General features: G+C 40.3%; 1 protein-coding gene across 6 annotated transcripts in view; it reads right to left on the minus strand.

Annotated features, from left to right (window-relative positions):
- Positions 1-16,613, minus strand: part of LOC126248551 (GATOR complex protein Iml1) — a 637,798-nt gene that overhangs the window by 563,309 nt on the left and 57,876 nt on the right. For all 6 annotated transcript variants that reach the window (XM_049949630.1, XM_049949665.1, XM_049949640.1 and 3 more), the window contains exons 5-6: positions 6,603-6,743; positions 6,383-6,525 (exon numbers count right to left, since the gene is read on the minus strand). In XM_049949630.1, coding sequence (XP_049805587.1) covers positions 6,383-6,525; positions 6,603-6,743 — 284 coding nt within the window. The remainder of the gene's footprint in view (positions 1-6,382; positions 6,526-6,602; positions 6,744-16,613) is intronic.

Consider the following 16,613-nt stretch of genomic DNA (forward strand, 5'->3'; position numbering starts at 1 on the left):
TACTTAAACCTAACTAACCTAAAGACATCACACAACACCCAGCCATCACGAGGCAGAGAAAATCCCTGACCCCGCCGGGAATCGAACCCGGGAACCCGGGCGTGGGAAGCGAGAACGCTACCGCACGACCACGAGATGCGGGCTATCTGGTATATATGATAGTGTTAGGTTGCTGTAGTTTCTTAAATGTTACGGGGTCTGTACTGTTTTAGTTTCCTGTGTTTCCTTTCTTCTAAGTTATTATTATATTTTCAATGTCATAGCTTACCAGGATGCTTGTCAGACCAACATTTACCTGACTTGTTTTGTTTCTGTTTCCTATATGAGAATGTTTTCTGACTCAACTAAGAGGTTTTCTATGTATTTTTCAAGCATTTGCATGTCAGACCTTTTTCAAGCAGTTTCAGTTCTTCTGTATGCAACACAGTGTCTTGGACAGAACTGATGTTTTTTAATTCACTGGATGTAATTCGTGACTGTGTTCAGTGTTGGTTTACCTTTTAAAATTGCAATCTTTCTTTGGGGGGTTTCTTCCTTTTTTTCTATGACTGTACATGTATGACATCCAACCTTGGTAACAGCAGAAACTGGTGTTATTATTCACAACTTTTATAAGATTAAGGTATACTTTGTATAGCTCCCCACTAAGGACTTGGTTTCTGGCATAAAAAGACTTTATTTTTGCATTTAGCCAAATTTTTTGAACTATTTGCCTCATTTTCTGCACACTTGCAGAACTGTTTTTAACCTGTATTTTAATATATTTAGCTATAATATTATATGATCCACAGGGGTGAAAGCAAGGGGAAACTACAGCCGTAATTTTTCCCAAGGGCATGCACCTTTACTGTATGGTTAAATGATGATGGCGTCCTCTTGGGTAAAATATTCCAGCCAGGTAAAATAGTCCCCCATTCGGATCTCCGGGCGGGGACTACTCAGGAGGACGTCGTTATCAGGAGAAAGAAAACTGGCATTCTACGGATCGGAGAGTGGAATGTCAAATCCCTTAATCAGGCAGGTAGGTTAGAAAATTTAAAAAGGGAAATGGATAGGTTACATTTAGATATAGTGGGAATTAGTGAAGTTCGATGGCAGGAGGAACAAGACATTTGGTCAGGTGAATACAGAGTTATAAACACGAAATCAAATAGGGGTAATGCAGGAGTAGGTTTAATAATTAATAAAAAAAATAGGAGTGCGGGTAAGCTACTACCAACAGCATAGTAAACGCATTATTGTGGCCAAGATAGACACGAAGCCCACGCCTACTACAGTAGTACAAGTTTATATGCCAACTAGCTCTGCAGATGATGAAGAAATTGATGAAATGTATGATGAAATAAAAGAAATTACTCAGTTAGTGAAGGGAGATGAAAATTTAATAGTCATGGGTGACTGGAATTCGACAGTAGGAAAAGGGACAGAAGGAAACATAGTAGGTGAATATGGATTGGGGGTGAGAAATGAAAGAGGAAGGCATCTGGTAGAATTTTGCACAGAGCATAACTTAATTATAGCTAACACTTGGTTCAAGAATCACGAAAGAAGGTTGTATACATGGAAGAACACTGGAGATACTAAAAGGTATCAGATAGATTATGTAATGGTAAGACAGAGATTTAGGAACCAGGTTTTAAATTGTAAGACATTTCCAGGGGAAGATGTGGACTCTGACCACAATCTATTGGTTATGAACTGTAGATTAAAACTGAAGAAACTGCAAAGAGGTGGGAATTTAAGGAGATGGGACCTTGATAAACTGACTAAACCAGAGGTTGTACTGAGTTTCAGGGAGAGCATAAGGGAACAATTGACAGGAATGGGGGAAAGAAATACAGTAGAAGAAGAATGGGTAGCTCTGAGGGATGAAGTAGTGAAGGCAGCAGACGATCGAGTACGTAAAAAGACAAGGGCTGGTAGAAATCCTTGGGTGACAGAAGAAATATTGAATTTAATTGATGAAAGGAGAAAATATAAAAATGCAGTAAATGAAGCAGGCAAAAAGGAATACAAACGTCTCAAAAATGAGATCGACAGGAAGTGCAAAATGGCTAAGCAGGGATGGCTAGAGGACAAAAGTAAGTATGTAGAGGCTTATCTCACTAGGGGTAAGATAGATACTGCCTACAGGAAAATTAAAGAGACCTTAGGAGAAAAGAGAACCACTTGTATGAATATCAAGAGCTCAGATGGAAACCCAGTTCTAAGCAAAGAAGGGAAAGCAGAAAGGTGGAAGGAATATATAGAGGATCTATACAAGGGCGATGTACTTGAGGACAATATTACGGAAATGGAAGAGGATGTAGATGAAGATGAAATGGAAGATACGATACTGCGTGAAGAGTTTGACAGAGCACTGAAAGACCTGAGTTGAAACAAGGCCCCGGGAGTAGACAACATTCCATTAGAACTACTGACAGCCTTGGGAGAGCCAGTCATGACAAAACTCTACCATCTGGTGAGCAAGATGTATGTGAGAGGCAAAATACCCTCAGACTTCAAGAAGATTATAATAATTCCAATCCCAAAGAAAGCAGGTGTTGACAGATGTGAAAATTACCGAACTATCAGTTTAATAAGTCACAGCTGCAAAATACTAATGCGAATTCCTTACAGACGAATGGAAAAACTGGTTGAAGTCAACCTCGGGGAAGATCAGTTTGGATTCCGTAGAGATGTTGGAACACGTGAGGCAATACGGACCTTATGCCTTATCTTAGAAGAAAGATTAAGGAAAGGTAAACCTACTTTTCTAGCATTTATAGACTCAGAGAAAGCTTTTGACAATGTTGACTGAAATACTCTCTTTCAGATTCTGAAGGTGGTAGGGGTAAAATACAGGGAGCGAAAGGCTATTTACAATTTGTACAAAAACCAGATGGCAGTTATAAGAGTCGAGAGGCATGAAAGGGAAGCAGTGGTTCGGAAGGGAGTGAGACAGGGTTGTAGCCTGTCTCCGATGTTATTCAATCTGTATATTGAGGAAGCAGTAAAGGAAACAAAAGAAAAATTTGGAGTAGGAATTAAAATCCATGGAGAAGAAATAAAAATTTTGAGGTTCGCTGATGACATTGTAATTCTGTCAGAGACAGCAAAGGACTTGGAACAGCAGTTGAACGGAATGGACATTGTCTTGAAAGGAATATATAAGATGAAAATCAACAAAAGCAAAACGAGGATAATGGAATGCAGTCGAATTAAGTCGGGTGATGCTGAGGGAATTCGATTAGGAAATGAGACGCTTAAAGTAGTAAAGGAGTTTTGCTATTTGGGGAGCAAAATAACTGATGATGGTCGAAGTAGAGAGGATATAAAATGCAGACTGGCAATGGCAAGGAAAGCGTTTCTGAAGAAGAGGAATTTGCTAACATCAAGTATAGATTTAAGTGTCAGGAAGTCGTTTCTGAAAGTATTTGTATGGATTGTGCCATGTATGGAAGTGAAACATGGACGATAAATAGTTTGGACAAGAAGAGAATAGAAGCTTTCGAAATGTGGTGCTATAGAAGAATGCTGAAGATTAGATGGGTAGATCACGTAACTAATGAGGAGGTATTGAATAGAATAGCGGAGAAGAGGAGTTTGTGGCACAACTTGACAAGAAGAAGGGACCGGTTGGTAGGGCATGTTCTGAGGCATCAAGGGATCACAAATTTAGCATTGGATGGCAGCGTGGAGGGAAAAAATCGTATAGGAAGACCAAGAGATGGATACATTAAGCAGATTCAGAAGGATGTAGGTTGCAGTAAGTACTGGGATATGAAAAAGCTTACACAGGATAGAGTAGCATGGAGAGCTGCATCAAACCAGTCTCAGGACTGAAGACCACAACAACAACAACAACAACAACAACATATATGATCCACAGCTATTGTTAAGCTTTATATGTTACACAGTTTTATGAACACTGAGCTGTATTATTCTAAAATTTATGTGGAGGCCACTTGGGAATGCCTGTTAGGATGTAAATAATATGTTTGCAATACAGCATAAAAATGTAGTTTCAAAAAACAGCTAAGAGTGAATGGTAAAACCAAATTTCTTTCGACTTCAACCTCAGCTAGCGATGGAGGAAAAATCAGTGGTTTGTAGAACAGCAAACAATTTTAATCCATAAAAAACTAAAATGTACTACCATATTATGATCCATATTTCTAGAATGATCACAGAAGATGCTTGTTAGTAAAAGCGAGACACAGCAGACAATGAGTCGTTAGCTGTTCAACAAAAAATTGAAGCCAACTTGAAAATCCACAAAAATAGCATCCCCAATCCCTTAGAAATGTGATAGATATTTCCCAAGTCTTAACAATGCTCATCTGAAAAAGCAGAGAGCCTATCTGCAGATAAACTTCTGCCCTGTCTCTCTAAATAATTTGTAAAAAATGTTAAAACTAAGGCTTACTGATACCCAAGTTCCACAAACACTACATAATCAGTAGTGATTGGTTATAATGTGCTACAGCACACCTTAAATATTGCACTAAAATTACACCATTTCACTTCAAATTTGAGACAGAATTATGCTATTTCTCTTCAAATGAGAGCTGGAAATTGCACTAAAATTACACCATTTCTCTTTAAATGCATACTGGTACACAAATAAAATGGACAAAAGCATCTATTGTAGCATTCTCTCCCCATGGTAACTAGAAACCAGTGTTAAGTGCTGAAATGATAGTCAGCCCCACTATGATCAACTCAGACAAGCAGCCCAGTTGTATGTTTTCTACTGTGCATGCTCTGATGTGAAGTCAGCCCTTCTGGCACTGCTCACGGCACCAGATAGGTATTTTTCTTTGAAACTGCATGTAGCATACTGAGCAAGAGTACAGTATGCGGAATTTATAAGGTGCCGCTGCCGTGACAGCACCATGTCCGGGTAATCGAAACAACAGATTGCCAATTCACCAACCCACGTTTGATTTTCACTGTTTCCAACCTTTTTTTCCATTTTATTTGATTCCTCACAATATTAAATCACTTGTGATAATTACATTACTAACCCTTGTAACTCAAAAGGCTCAAGGGCACCACATTGTAGCATATTCGTATAATTTTGCACGTGCTGTCACTGTACATAAGGAAGGCTCCTCTTTCCATAGCACACAATAATAAATGAACCAGATTATGTCCTATTAGTAATCGAGTGACGAAAAACAACTTCATCTCACTGAAGTTACCAGGGGAAATGTGTACTAGTAAGTCACTGATTCAATAAATTTCACCTTACTGATTGTTGAACCTGCCCGAATAACCATTCACATTAGTATGCATCTTCTGTGACTTGGTGAGGAGCACCAACCCCAGCAGATTAATGAAGCCTCCCGGTTCACTGGCCACTTTGGATGTGCATTTTATCCACTTTGCCACATCCAAATAGGTGAGTGTCAAATTGGCACCCATATTCCGCCTCAGTTACACAATTCAGAAAATGTTAACACACTTTAATGTGGGATAATAGTAGACACTGAAAGTCAGGGTGCATAAATTTCATCCAGAGGGTTGAAGGGGGTGAGGGGAGGAGGTGACAGGAAGGGCATCCAATCACCCTCTACTTCAAACATTTCCAAATCCAAAAATGAACTTGTCAATCCTGTAATGATATGGAATAAAGGCTCCATTTTCTAACACTGCCCAAACAACATCGTCAATTACAATTGCAGTGGGCACACCATCATCAGAGATTGGATTGTGGATTGGTGGAAACATGTCACATGGTCAGATGAATCAAGTTCTTGTTATGCCAGGTCATCAACCAAGCAAACAGCTGCTCCAAAATGTGCACTGCATCACAGACATGGGCCAGTGAGGACAATATTATTGTAAGGGGGCATTCCCCAGGGTGTCTTTGAGATCTAAGTTAGTAATCAAAGGCACCATGACAGTTGTGGGAAAAGTAAACTTTGTTGTGGATCACTTTCAACCCTTCATGCGTGAGCTCTTCCCCAACAGTGATGGCAACTTCCGGCATGATAACTGACCATGTCACAAAATCAGAATTGTGCTACAGTGGTTTGAGGAGAATGACAGTAAAGTCACACTGATGTCTGGGCACCATAATTCATCTTATCTGAATCCGACAGTACACATCTGGGACACTACTGGCCACCAGCTTCATGCCCACAAATCACTAGCTTGTAATTTATGGGAATTGTGTCACCTGTGTAAAGACACCTGGTGCCACATGCCACCGGAAACCTTCCACAGACTTGTCTAAACCCCACAATACAGAATCGTTGCTGTACAGCATTCCAAACGTGGAGACCAACACATTATTATAATGTTTTGGCTTATCAGTGTATTTTGGGTAGTCAAAAAGGATTTAAAGGATTAAATAGACAAAGGTACTTTTTACATATAAAATTAAAAGGCAAACCTGTAGAAGTCTTCATAAAATCTCCCCTTATAATCCTGCTGCAAACATTCATTCATATATGACGGGAACTCTTCAAGACTATTAGCCCTGTAAAATGTACGTGAAAAGAGCACAATTGTAACTTCATGATTGCTCCCGTTCTTCTGCAAAACAAAATTACTTTTATCAGACAACCATGTAAAATAAAGGAGAAGCAACAAACACCAGAAAAAATACCAACCTTCCACTTCTGAAAGAGATCAGCAAGAAAACCATTAACAGCTTTCTCAAAGTACAGATCACCATGTATGTCAAAGTCCCACATTTCTGAGCTCATCTGGATAAACAGATATACCATACTTGTGGATGAACGAAACACAACCTAGAACATGACATACAGGTTTCAGAATTGCCAATTGATCACACTTACAACAGAATACCGTAATGTGTATTATCAGTACTACACAAAGAGGGGACACCAAACTAATAACGTAAGATACTCAATTTCAATACTGCAATAAACAAAAATGAAACATGATTTTTCCATTACAAATATTGTACAATAATAAAATATGGAGACATATTTTGTTTGCAGAGTAATTACGGAACATTTCCAAAACAGATATGACAAGCCATCATAACATTGTAAGCTTTTATAAAAAGCCATTTTCTATCACAAGTGGGAGAAATATCCACCATGTTTTATGCAGTATTCTGTAACTGCAACCTCTGAAGTTCAAATAGGACCAACTCCAAACAACAATATTTTACACATTTACAACTAATTTGTGTGTCAAGTGCAGCTATGGATGGCAGAAAATTATTCTTCTGTTTCTCAACAACCCCTTTCACTATATCAAGAAATTCAAACACAGTAGAAATTCATTTCAAGATTCAGTTTAGATGGTCAACAAGAATCATCTCTTTCAAGTCTACATCTACGTGTGTACCGTGCAAACCATAAGGTGTGTGCAAGAGTCTACTTAGCATGGTAACCCATGTTAGGGTTTCTTTCTTTCCAGTCCCTTGTGGAGTGCTGGAAGAATGAGTGTTTAAATAGATTAAGAATGACTGAAAAGGACACCCTTTACAACTAGGCCTATAGTGAGCATCATTTGGGAAGCCAGTCTAGTAAAAACTAGACTGGTAAAAACTAGACTAGTAAAAAACTGCCCTGCACATCCATATCCATCAATCATTGGCAGGCAAAGAGGTTTAGTCCCTTTCCAGGAACTTTTGCCACGATTAATATTAGGTGTCGATAACTGATATTTTCCAGACTGCACAATCATACCCACACTTCAGTGGCAATACGGTCTTATTCAGCATTGGTATTGGAGCAGCAACTACCCCAAGAATGCAAGGACATTGTTTATCTTGTAGACATGAATAACTATTACTCATCTTTTACAACTGAATTTTAATTTTTTACTAACCAACTATTTTGTAAAACTGCATCAAACATATCCACAGAGACAGCCGTGCACACTAGTGTGACACTCTCAGGTGGTGGGAAGAAGCACCAGCTCCAGATCAAATAAGCCCTGAGGATTAACAATAACAACAAGTGTGCCTGCCAGCCTGCATGTAGTTTCCCCACATCTGACTAGGTGAATACTGGGCTGCTACCCATGGCTCACCTCAGTTACACAATTTGCAAACATTTTCACTTTCTCGTAACACTAAATGCCGACAGATGTGGTAGGCCAACATAAGTTACGATGGGTGGTGACAGATGGTCATCTGCCATGCTCTGCCACTAACATTCCGAAATCGAATAAATAACTTGCTGACTTCATGAAGACAGGGGATAAGGCCAGGAAAAAGGAAAGATAATTGCTTAAGACATCTACAATGATCTACAACACAAATAATCATAATATTTATTTTCTTTTGAATTTCTAAGTGTCATTCTCTTATCAGTATGTTAAGTCTTAAATGTGACTGAACCAGAGAGGAGGCAATCACTCATTTGGATCTTCTCCAATTATACTCGTCCAAACAAAAGTGAAAACAAAAAGCAATGTGAGTAAAAGAATGCTGTGAACCACTGTAAGTGGACATGGTGACACACACTAACTTTGAGAAAGATTGTAGTGTGAAAACATATTAATAAACTTGAGTACACCTGCCTGTGCTATTATTAATCACATAAGATGAACATTTGTGGGATATTACATGATACATCTTAGGGTAACAGAAGAACAGTCACTTCTGCAATAATAATGGAACAACGTTGACACTCTTTGATTTCTTTTTTCTGAAAATGAAAGAAACTAAATATTTACAAACATCATTTTGAGCAGCTGAACCTTTCTACAGATTACCTTCCCCAGACAGCATTATTGTGATATTGGGTTGGTGCACGAGTACGTAGCATCTTTCCATCAGTTCAATAAACATAAAAGTAGTATCACATCACACAGTTTTCCTGGTTATCATTCTTGTACTGCATCTGCAAGATGCCTCAGTTGTTGACAATAAATATCAACAGCGATGGTTACAGCTCAGGGAAGCAATTTTTAGTACACAACACCGTTGCTGTTCCACCAGACGCAAAACATTATCTTTCGTGGATGTGGGCAGGTCTTTGTACGTGGAGTTACTGATTTGTTTGGGCTCAACTATTCCTTTATTTTCCTTATGTTAGCATTAAGACACCATTTCTCATCACCAGTAACAATACAGGATAGGAATGGTAAGTGTTGTTCATGAGCAAATTGGTGATGAGCAAGCCAAGATGCACTTATGGCCACCCAATGATTTTTGTGATTTTGGCTTGGAGTATGCGGTACCCATACACCTGATTTTTTAATCTTCCCCACTGCGTGCAAGTGTCACTTGACGGTGGAATGATCACAGTTCATCACATATGCCAGTTCTTGAATACACTGACATGGTTCATTGTGGATTAATGTGTTTAAATGATCTATATCAGACCTGAAGGTCTTCCTAAATGTGGAGAGTCACCAATGCCAAAACGATACTTCTTCAAACAAGAAAGCCATTTTCTTGCCATGCTCTGTCCACTGGCATTATCCTCATACATGGCTCAAATGTTTCTGGCTGCCTCCACTGCTGTCTCCACTCTATTCAATCCAAAGAGAAGAATATGTCAGGAATGTTCTGATTTCCCCACTTGGTACTCTATTTTCTAGCATCCACAGATCCACTATCATCAGATGACAAAATGACAGAATGTAAACTCAAATAGCAACAGTGAATTACAAATAAAAAATGATAGTTGATAATTAAACCTCTAGCAACCAGAATACCAACATGCAAAACAAAAATGATACGAACTTATGCACCAACCTATTAGTTTTAATGGTTGAACCAGAGCATCAAATCTGGAGAAAAGAGTGATCAGGAGACATGAAAGAGAGGCATGAGTTTGCATTACTTTCCTGAAACTACCACTGACCTCAGTATACTTCCTTTAGCAATACCTCACTTACATACTACAGTAATTAATGGTCACAACACATCCTGTTACAAAAGATACCTTCAGACAGACAGAACCAGACATACATTGTGAAGTAGCTTTTGGGACTGAAATGTGAGTATGTAGAAGGGATAAACAAGACATTCTGTTGCAAATATAACACGCCTTTTTGCCAACAATACCTTCTTGGAAACATTTTTGTGTGTTTCTGCAAGCTTTCAAATGCATGATGCATGCTATTCTTTGTCAGCTCTTAAAATCCATTTTATAATCTGTGAGCACAGTTTAGTTGCTTCAATGTTGTCCAATCTTAGGATGAATGGCCTTATTCAAATGCACAAGAGTAGAAAAAATTGCAAGAAAGAAGCTGGAACAATAAGTGAGGACTTGGTTCTTAATATGGCATTATGTACTGTTACCATGACATCAACACTATTTCTGATGAAGCTGTGGTTCATTCTCTGAACATGTAATAGGTGCTGTAAAGGTAATTTGAGAATAAATGCCATTTTAATACTTTTTCCTAACAGTCAGGAAATATGTTCTCCCTTCTTTCTTGGACCTAAGGCACCTTTAAATTGTGCCTTGTGCTGGAGAATCTAGCTTATCTACTTTTGCAGCTACTGTAGCTTGGACAGACAACACAAATTTATCAGACTGCGGCATGTATGCCAATCACCTTACTATACACTGAACACATAAGATGAGGCAACTGTATGAAAACAATAATAAAATGATAACTGAACACAAACATAACGCAGCAGGGTTTAGATAGGCACTCGCCCATGGCAGTTTCTATTGGAAGTTCACAGTATTGCTCTTTTGTGGTGCACTCTCACGGATGACAGCACACTGATAATGCACACAGCTTTCAAGTGTGTGCACATTACTTCATTCCTCTTCCCTTGGGGAACTGCTCGGATTCCCAAGATGTCCAAGGCATCCTCCTCCACGAGGCTCTGACTGAGGTGACGTGCTGATTCTGGGGCATATGGTCGGAAGCACTTGGGGCGTGGGCTGCATCGCAATCTGCCTTCTCATGTCAACTTGTATGATAGGACGGGTGACGTCAGCGCGAGCTCCATGTCCACATCAGGCGTGGTGGCGGCAGCATCCCCACAGTTAGTAGCTGAGGCGGAGGGCATGGCTCCAGTGTGGATGGCAGCTGCATCATTACTGGTAGAGGTATTGGAGCAGCCACGGGTTCATCCACTGGAGACAGGAGACCTCATATGTCGTGGCAGGGACCCAGCCACATCAGGTAATCCGTTGAGTGATGTAGACTGGTGTGGTGACATCTATGTCCCATCTGGGTTTGTCTGGTTGTTAAAGCACAGGTGCAATTGGTCGTAATGACATGCACAGATGCCCTCCTCTGTACGGACATCACAGTTGTGGCAGCCATGACATCAGGAGATGATGGTGGTGATCCATTTTGAGCTATGACCATACCTGCATGCCCAGACAGTCACCCTGGGCCAGAAACGGGACAACTGCTGCACAGGTTGGCGTCCCTGGCCAGGCCACAGAGAGCAGGGACATCTGGGGTTGACACCTATGGAGCAGTTTGGTGGAACTGTTTTCGCTGAATGGGGTCAACCGATAGGAAGAAAGAAACTGAGCCGAGGCAATGCTGGACAGGTACAGTCATGTATTTTTTCATTTCAATTTTGAATGCTCTACCTAACATTTTGGCCTCACCATTGGACTGCAGCTGGAAGGGTGCGGCAAAAATGTAGCGAATCCCGCAGGTGCTGCAGAAGGAGGCAAACTCCTGCGACACAAACTAAGGCTCATCATCAGATACCAACGTTGCCGGAAGTCCTTCGATGGAAAAAATTTTCAACAGGGCTGCCATGGTGGTAGAGTCCAAAGTTGATGGAAAACGAAAAACATACAGGAACTGAGAGAATGCATCAATTATTATTAGCCAGTATGCATTAAGGAAAGGGCCAGCGAAATCTATGGAGATGGTCCCAGGCCTGCTACGGTTGTGGCCACGGTGATAATGTTGCCCATGTGGTAGCTTGCTGCAATGCGCATTGATAACATGCTGTAATCAAAAGGCCAAAAAACATGATGGCAGGCTAGCACCTTGGTGTGTGACTAACCCCCTGTGACCAGCGTTCAGCAATTGCAGGATCTCTGTGAGCTGAGGGAATCACTTTGTGAGGAGCTGAATAGTCCACATCAAGGAGCGGAACATCATCATCGACACAGGAATGTAGCCCAAACACATAATGGAGGACGGTCAGCTGCACACAATGCAGACAGCGATGTTGTATGAAATGTATCACTTTCCACAAAATTGGATGGGTAGCATTCGCCTGCATGACCCAGGCGCTAGCGATTGAAAAACCATCGACAGTTTGTTGAGCACATTCAGCAATATGGAAACAGAGTAACTTCTCCCAACAGAAACTTGGTCCGAACTGGCCGGAAGACAGATGAGTACATCAGCATTCACATATTCAGCCATCGAGTGGATGTGAATCTCGTAGTTGTACCGAGAGAGGAACAGCGCCCAACATTTAAGGCAATGCACTGCTTTATTTGGCAAGCATGTTGAGGGGTTAAACAGTGAAACTAACAGCTTGTGATCCACAATGAGATGGAATTTTGCACCATAAAGGAAAACATGAAAGTTCTTTAAGGTATTCACAATGACGACTACTACTTTATCTGTGTGTAAATATCTAGTCTGAGTCAAATTAAGTGTCTTTGGCACGTATGCAATAGGCTACTCGCAGCTATCAGAATATTTATGAGATAATGCCACCCCCAGCCCATGCTGGGACATGCCTGTTGATAACACTTTATGTTCACTCAGTTGGTATGTTATGACGCAAGGTGCCGATTGTAACTTAGACTTCAGTTTGGAAAACACAGTTTCACACATCTGCGACCAGTGGAAAGACTTCCCCTTATGCGGCAAGGCATATAACAGTTGTGCAACTGATGCCCCCCCTCCCACACACACACACACACACACACACACACACACACACACACACACACACACACACACACACACCAAAAACTGATGATAATAAGCAATCTTACCTTAAAAAAATAAATAAACAAATAAATAAAAACCTGCAGTTCCTTGACCAACATAGGACTTAGAAGAGCCACAACAGCTGAGACATTTTGTCTATGGGATTTGATACCAGCATTAGAGACCTTGAACCCAAGATAAACAACAGAGAGCTGTAAAAAGCAGCACTTTTCCAAATTGCATTTTAAGCCGCAGTCCTGTAACACTGAAAAGAGCATACAAAAGTTGTTGAGATGTTCAACAGTAGAAGAGCCAGAAACCACAATATTGTCAATATAGTTGCCACAGCCAGGCACGGACTTAGTGAACTGTTCACGAAACCACTGATAATTGGCCAAGCCAAATGGTAACCGCAAGTATTGATACAAGCTAAAAGGCATGTTAACAGCCAAGAGCCGTTGAGGGTCAGCATCAACGTGAAGCTCCAAACATGAATCGGAGGGGTCGACCTTGGAAAAATACTGACCACCAGTGAGCTTAGCAAATACTTCATCAGGGTGTGGCAAGGGACACATGTCAATTAGAGACTGAGCATTCACAGAAACACTGAAGTTGCCCCAGAGGCGTAACCGTCCCGAAGGCTTCTTGACAATGACTAAGTGGGGGGATGGGGGGGGGGGGGTAGTCCATTTGCTGGATGTGGTCAGTTGGACGATGCCAGAGGCTGTGAGATGGTTGAACTCTGCCTTGACTTCGTCATGGAGGTATATAATGCACTGATCAGAGATGAGATTAACTTTATAGGAAATAGTAAACCCAAGGTTAAAGGTGTCCAAACCGAACAAATTTTCAGAGCATGCATTGTTCATTGCCAGAAAACTTTGCAGACAAATCACAGATTTATATGCAACTAGGGCCAGGAAACTACCTAATGTCAGAACACTTTGTTGACTGTAGGTGAATAATGTACATGACACTGGTGCTAATGGGGGAGAACCCAACAAAACCTTTTGATAAACCTTGAAATCAATAAAAAGCTTACTGGGTGCAACAGAGATTGCCAATATACAATTGACATCCATGTCAGCATCTGCAATAGGCTTTTGGAATTTCGCATCACAAACAGTAGCAATGTGGCCTGGTCTGTTGCACTGGCAGCAAACGACCTACCGCCTAGGACAAACCAGCCCATCATGAGTGACAAAACATGAGCACAAGGGAAGCAGGGAGCAGAGCACTTTGTTGTTCTTCATTACTGGGCTTGCTGTTGTAGCAGTCCAGCCTGCCTTATTTATTTCTTTGGTTGTTGTCCTCGGTGTCTACGTACTGCGTTACTATACTGGCTGAAAAATGGGTCGTGGATTCCGGCACAGACTATGGTAAATAATGTAGCCAACAGATGCACAGCTGTGTTTCACAGTACTTTGTACATCCCCTCAATAATACACAGTTATATATGTATGGCCAGTTCACTACTATTTAAACTTTCGATAAGCCTCATTAACAGCTTGCAGGCAAACCTCCACATACTGCTACAATAGTTTACTGTTGAACATCTACAAGCAGTAAAAATATAAGCACAAAGTTCACAGCCTTTCAAATAAATTGAACAGTTACTGTCACTGCTTCAACACATGGCCTATTGGTGTAATACTTATTTCACTGTTAAGCTGATGCATTGTTGTTGTTCTAACCAACAGAGGTTCCTCGACTGAAACTCTGTCGTGGACTGACTGTCTCATGACCGAAAATCGGCCCTTATAAATAATCACAATAATAAGTGATGAAATAAGTGATGAAGTGATGAAACTACACATTGTTCAAAGTTAAATTTACAGAAATTACCATTATAACTTAACTCATTAAATTAAATGAATAAATCGAAAAATTGCGTCTTTTTAGCAGTTTCTTCTACTGCAAGAGATGAGCCGAATTATTTGTTTAAATGATGAAATTAACATATATAGTTATGTAAACAATACTTTTGACAAAACTGTTAATTACTTTGGAATTAACGAAGGGCTGGTTTTGCTGACATGTTTTCGAATAGAGTCAAATAGAACCTTTAAGAATGCTAATATTCCATCTTCCAAATGTTTATAATTAGTACAGAATTTATATTTGTTTATACGTCAACGACAGAATTTAAGTTGCGAAACAATTGCTGATTTCACCCTATAACAAAAGATACTAAGAAGGAATAGTCAAAATAAATTAGATAATCAAAAAGGTGGGAATTTAAGGAGATGGGACCTGGATAAACTGACTAAACCAGAGGTTGTACAGAGTTTCAGGAAGAGCATAAGGGAACACATGGCAGGAATGGGGGAAAGAAATACAGTAGAAGAAGAATGGGTAGCTTTGAGGGACGAAGTAATGAAGGCAGCAGAGGATCAAGTAGGTAAAAAGACGAGGGCTAGTAGAAATCCTTCGGTACAGAAGAAATATTGAATTTAAATGACGAAAGGAGAAAATATAAAAATGCAGTAAATGAAGCAGGCAAAAAGGAATACAAACGTCTCAAAAATGAGATCGACAGGAAGTGCAAAATGGCTAAGCAGGGATGGCTAGGGGACACATGTAAGGATGTAGAGGCTTATCTCACTAGGGGGTAAGATAGATACTGCCTACAGGAAAATTAAAGAGACCTTTGGAGAAAAGAGAACCACTTGTATGGATATCAAGAGCTCAGATGGAAATCCAGTTCTAAGCAAAGAAGGGAAGGTAGAAAGGTGGAAGGAGTATATAGAGGGTTTATACAAGGGAGATGTACTTGAGGACAATATTATGGAAATGGAAGAGGATGTAGATGAAGATGAAATGGGAGATACGATATTGTGTGAAGAGTTTGACAGAGCACTGAGAGACCTGAGTCGAAACAAAGCTCCAGGAGTAGACAACATTCCATTAGAACTACTGACAGCCTCGGAAGAGCCAGTCCTGACAAAACTCTACCATCTGGTGAGCAAGATGTATGTGAGAGGCGAAATACCCTCAGACTTCAAGAAGAATATAATAATCCCAATCCCAAAGAAAGCAGGTGTTGACAGATGTGAAAATTACCGAACTATCAGTTTAATAAGTCACGGCTGCAAAATACTAACGTGAATTCCTTACAGATGAATGGAAAAACTAGTAGAAGCCGACCTTGGGGAAGATCAGTTTGGATTCCGTAGAAATGTTGGAACACGTGAGGCAATACTGACCTTATGCCTTATCTTAGAAGAAAGATTAAGGAAAGGTAAACCTACTTTTCTAGCATTGGTAGACTCAGAGAAAGCTTTTGACAATGTTGGCTGGAATACTCTCTCTCAGATTCTGGAGGTGGCAGGGGTAAAATACAAGGAGCGAAAGGCTATTTACAATTTGTACAAAAACCAGATGGCAGTTATAAGAGTCGAGAGGCATGAAAGGGAAGCAGTGGTTGGGAAGGGAGTGAGACAGGGTTGTAGCCTGTCTCCGATGTTATTCAATCTGTATATTGAGGAAGCAGTAAAGGAAACAAAAGAAAAATTTGGAGTAGGAATTAAAATCCATGGAGAAGAAATAAAAATTTTGAGGTTCGCTGATGACATTGTAATTCTGTCAGAGACAGCAAAGGACTTGGAAGAGCAGTTGAACGGAATGGATGGTGTCTTGAAGGGAGGATATAAGATGAACATCAACAAAAGCAAAACGAGGATAATGGAATGTAGTCGAATTAAGTCGGGTGATGCTGAGGGAATTCGATTAGGAAATGAGACACTTAATGTAGTAAAGGAGTTTTGCTATTTGGGGAGCAAAGTAACTGATGATGGTCGAAGTAGAGA

Source organism: Schistocerca nitens, chromosome 1, assembly GCF_023898315.1.
Source record: "Schistocerca nitens isolate TAMUIC-IGC-003100 chromosome 1, iqSchNite1.1, whole genome shotgun sequence".
NCBI classification, from domain to species: Eukaryota; Metazoa; Arthropoda; class Insecta; order Orthoptera; family Acrididae; genus Schistocerca; species Schistocerca nitens.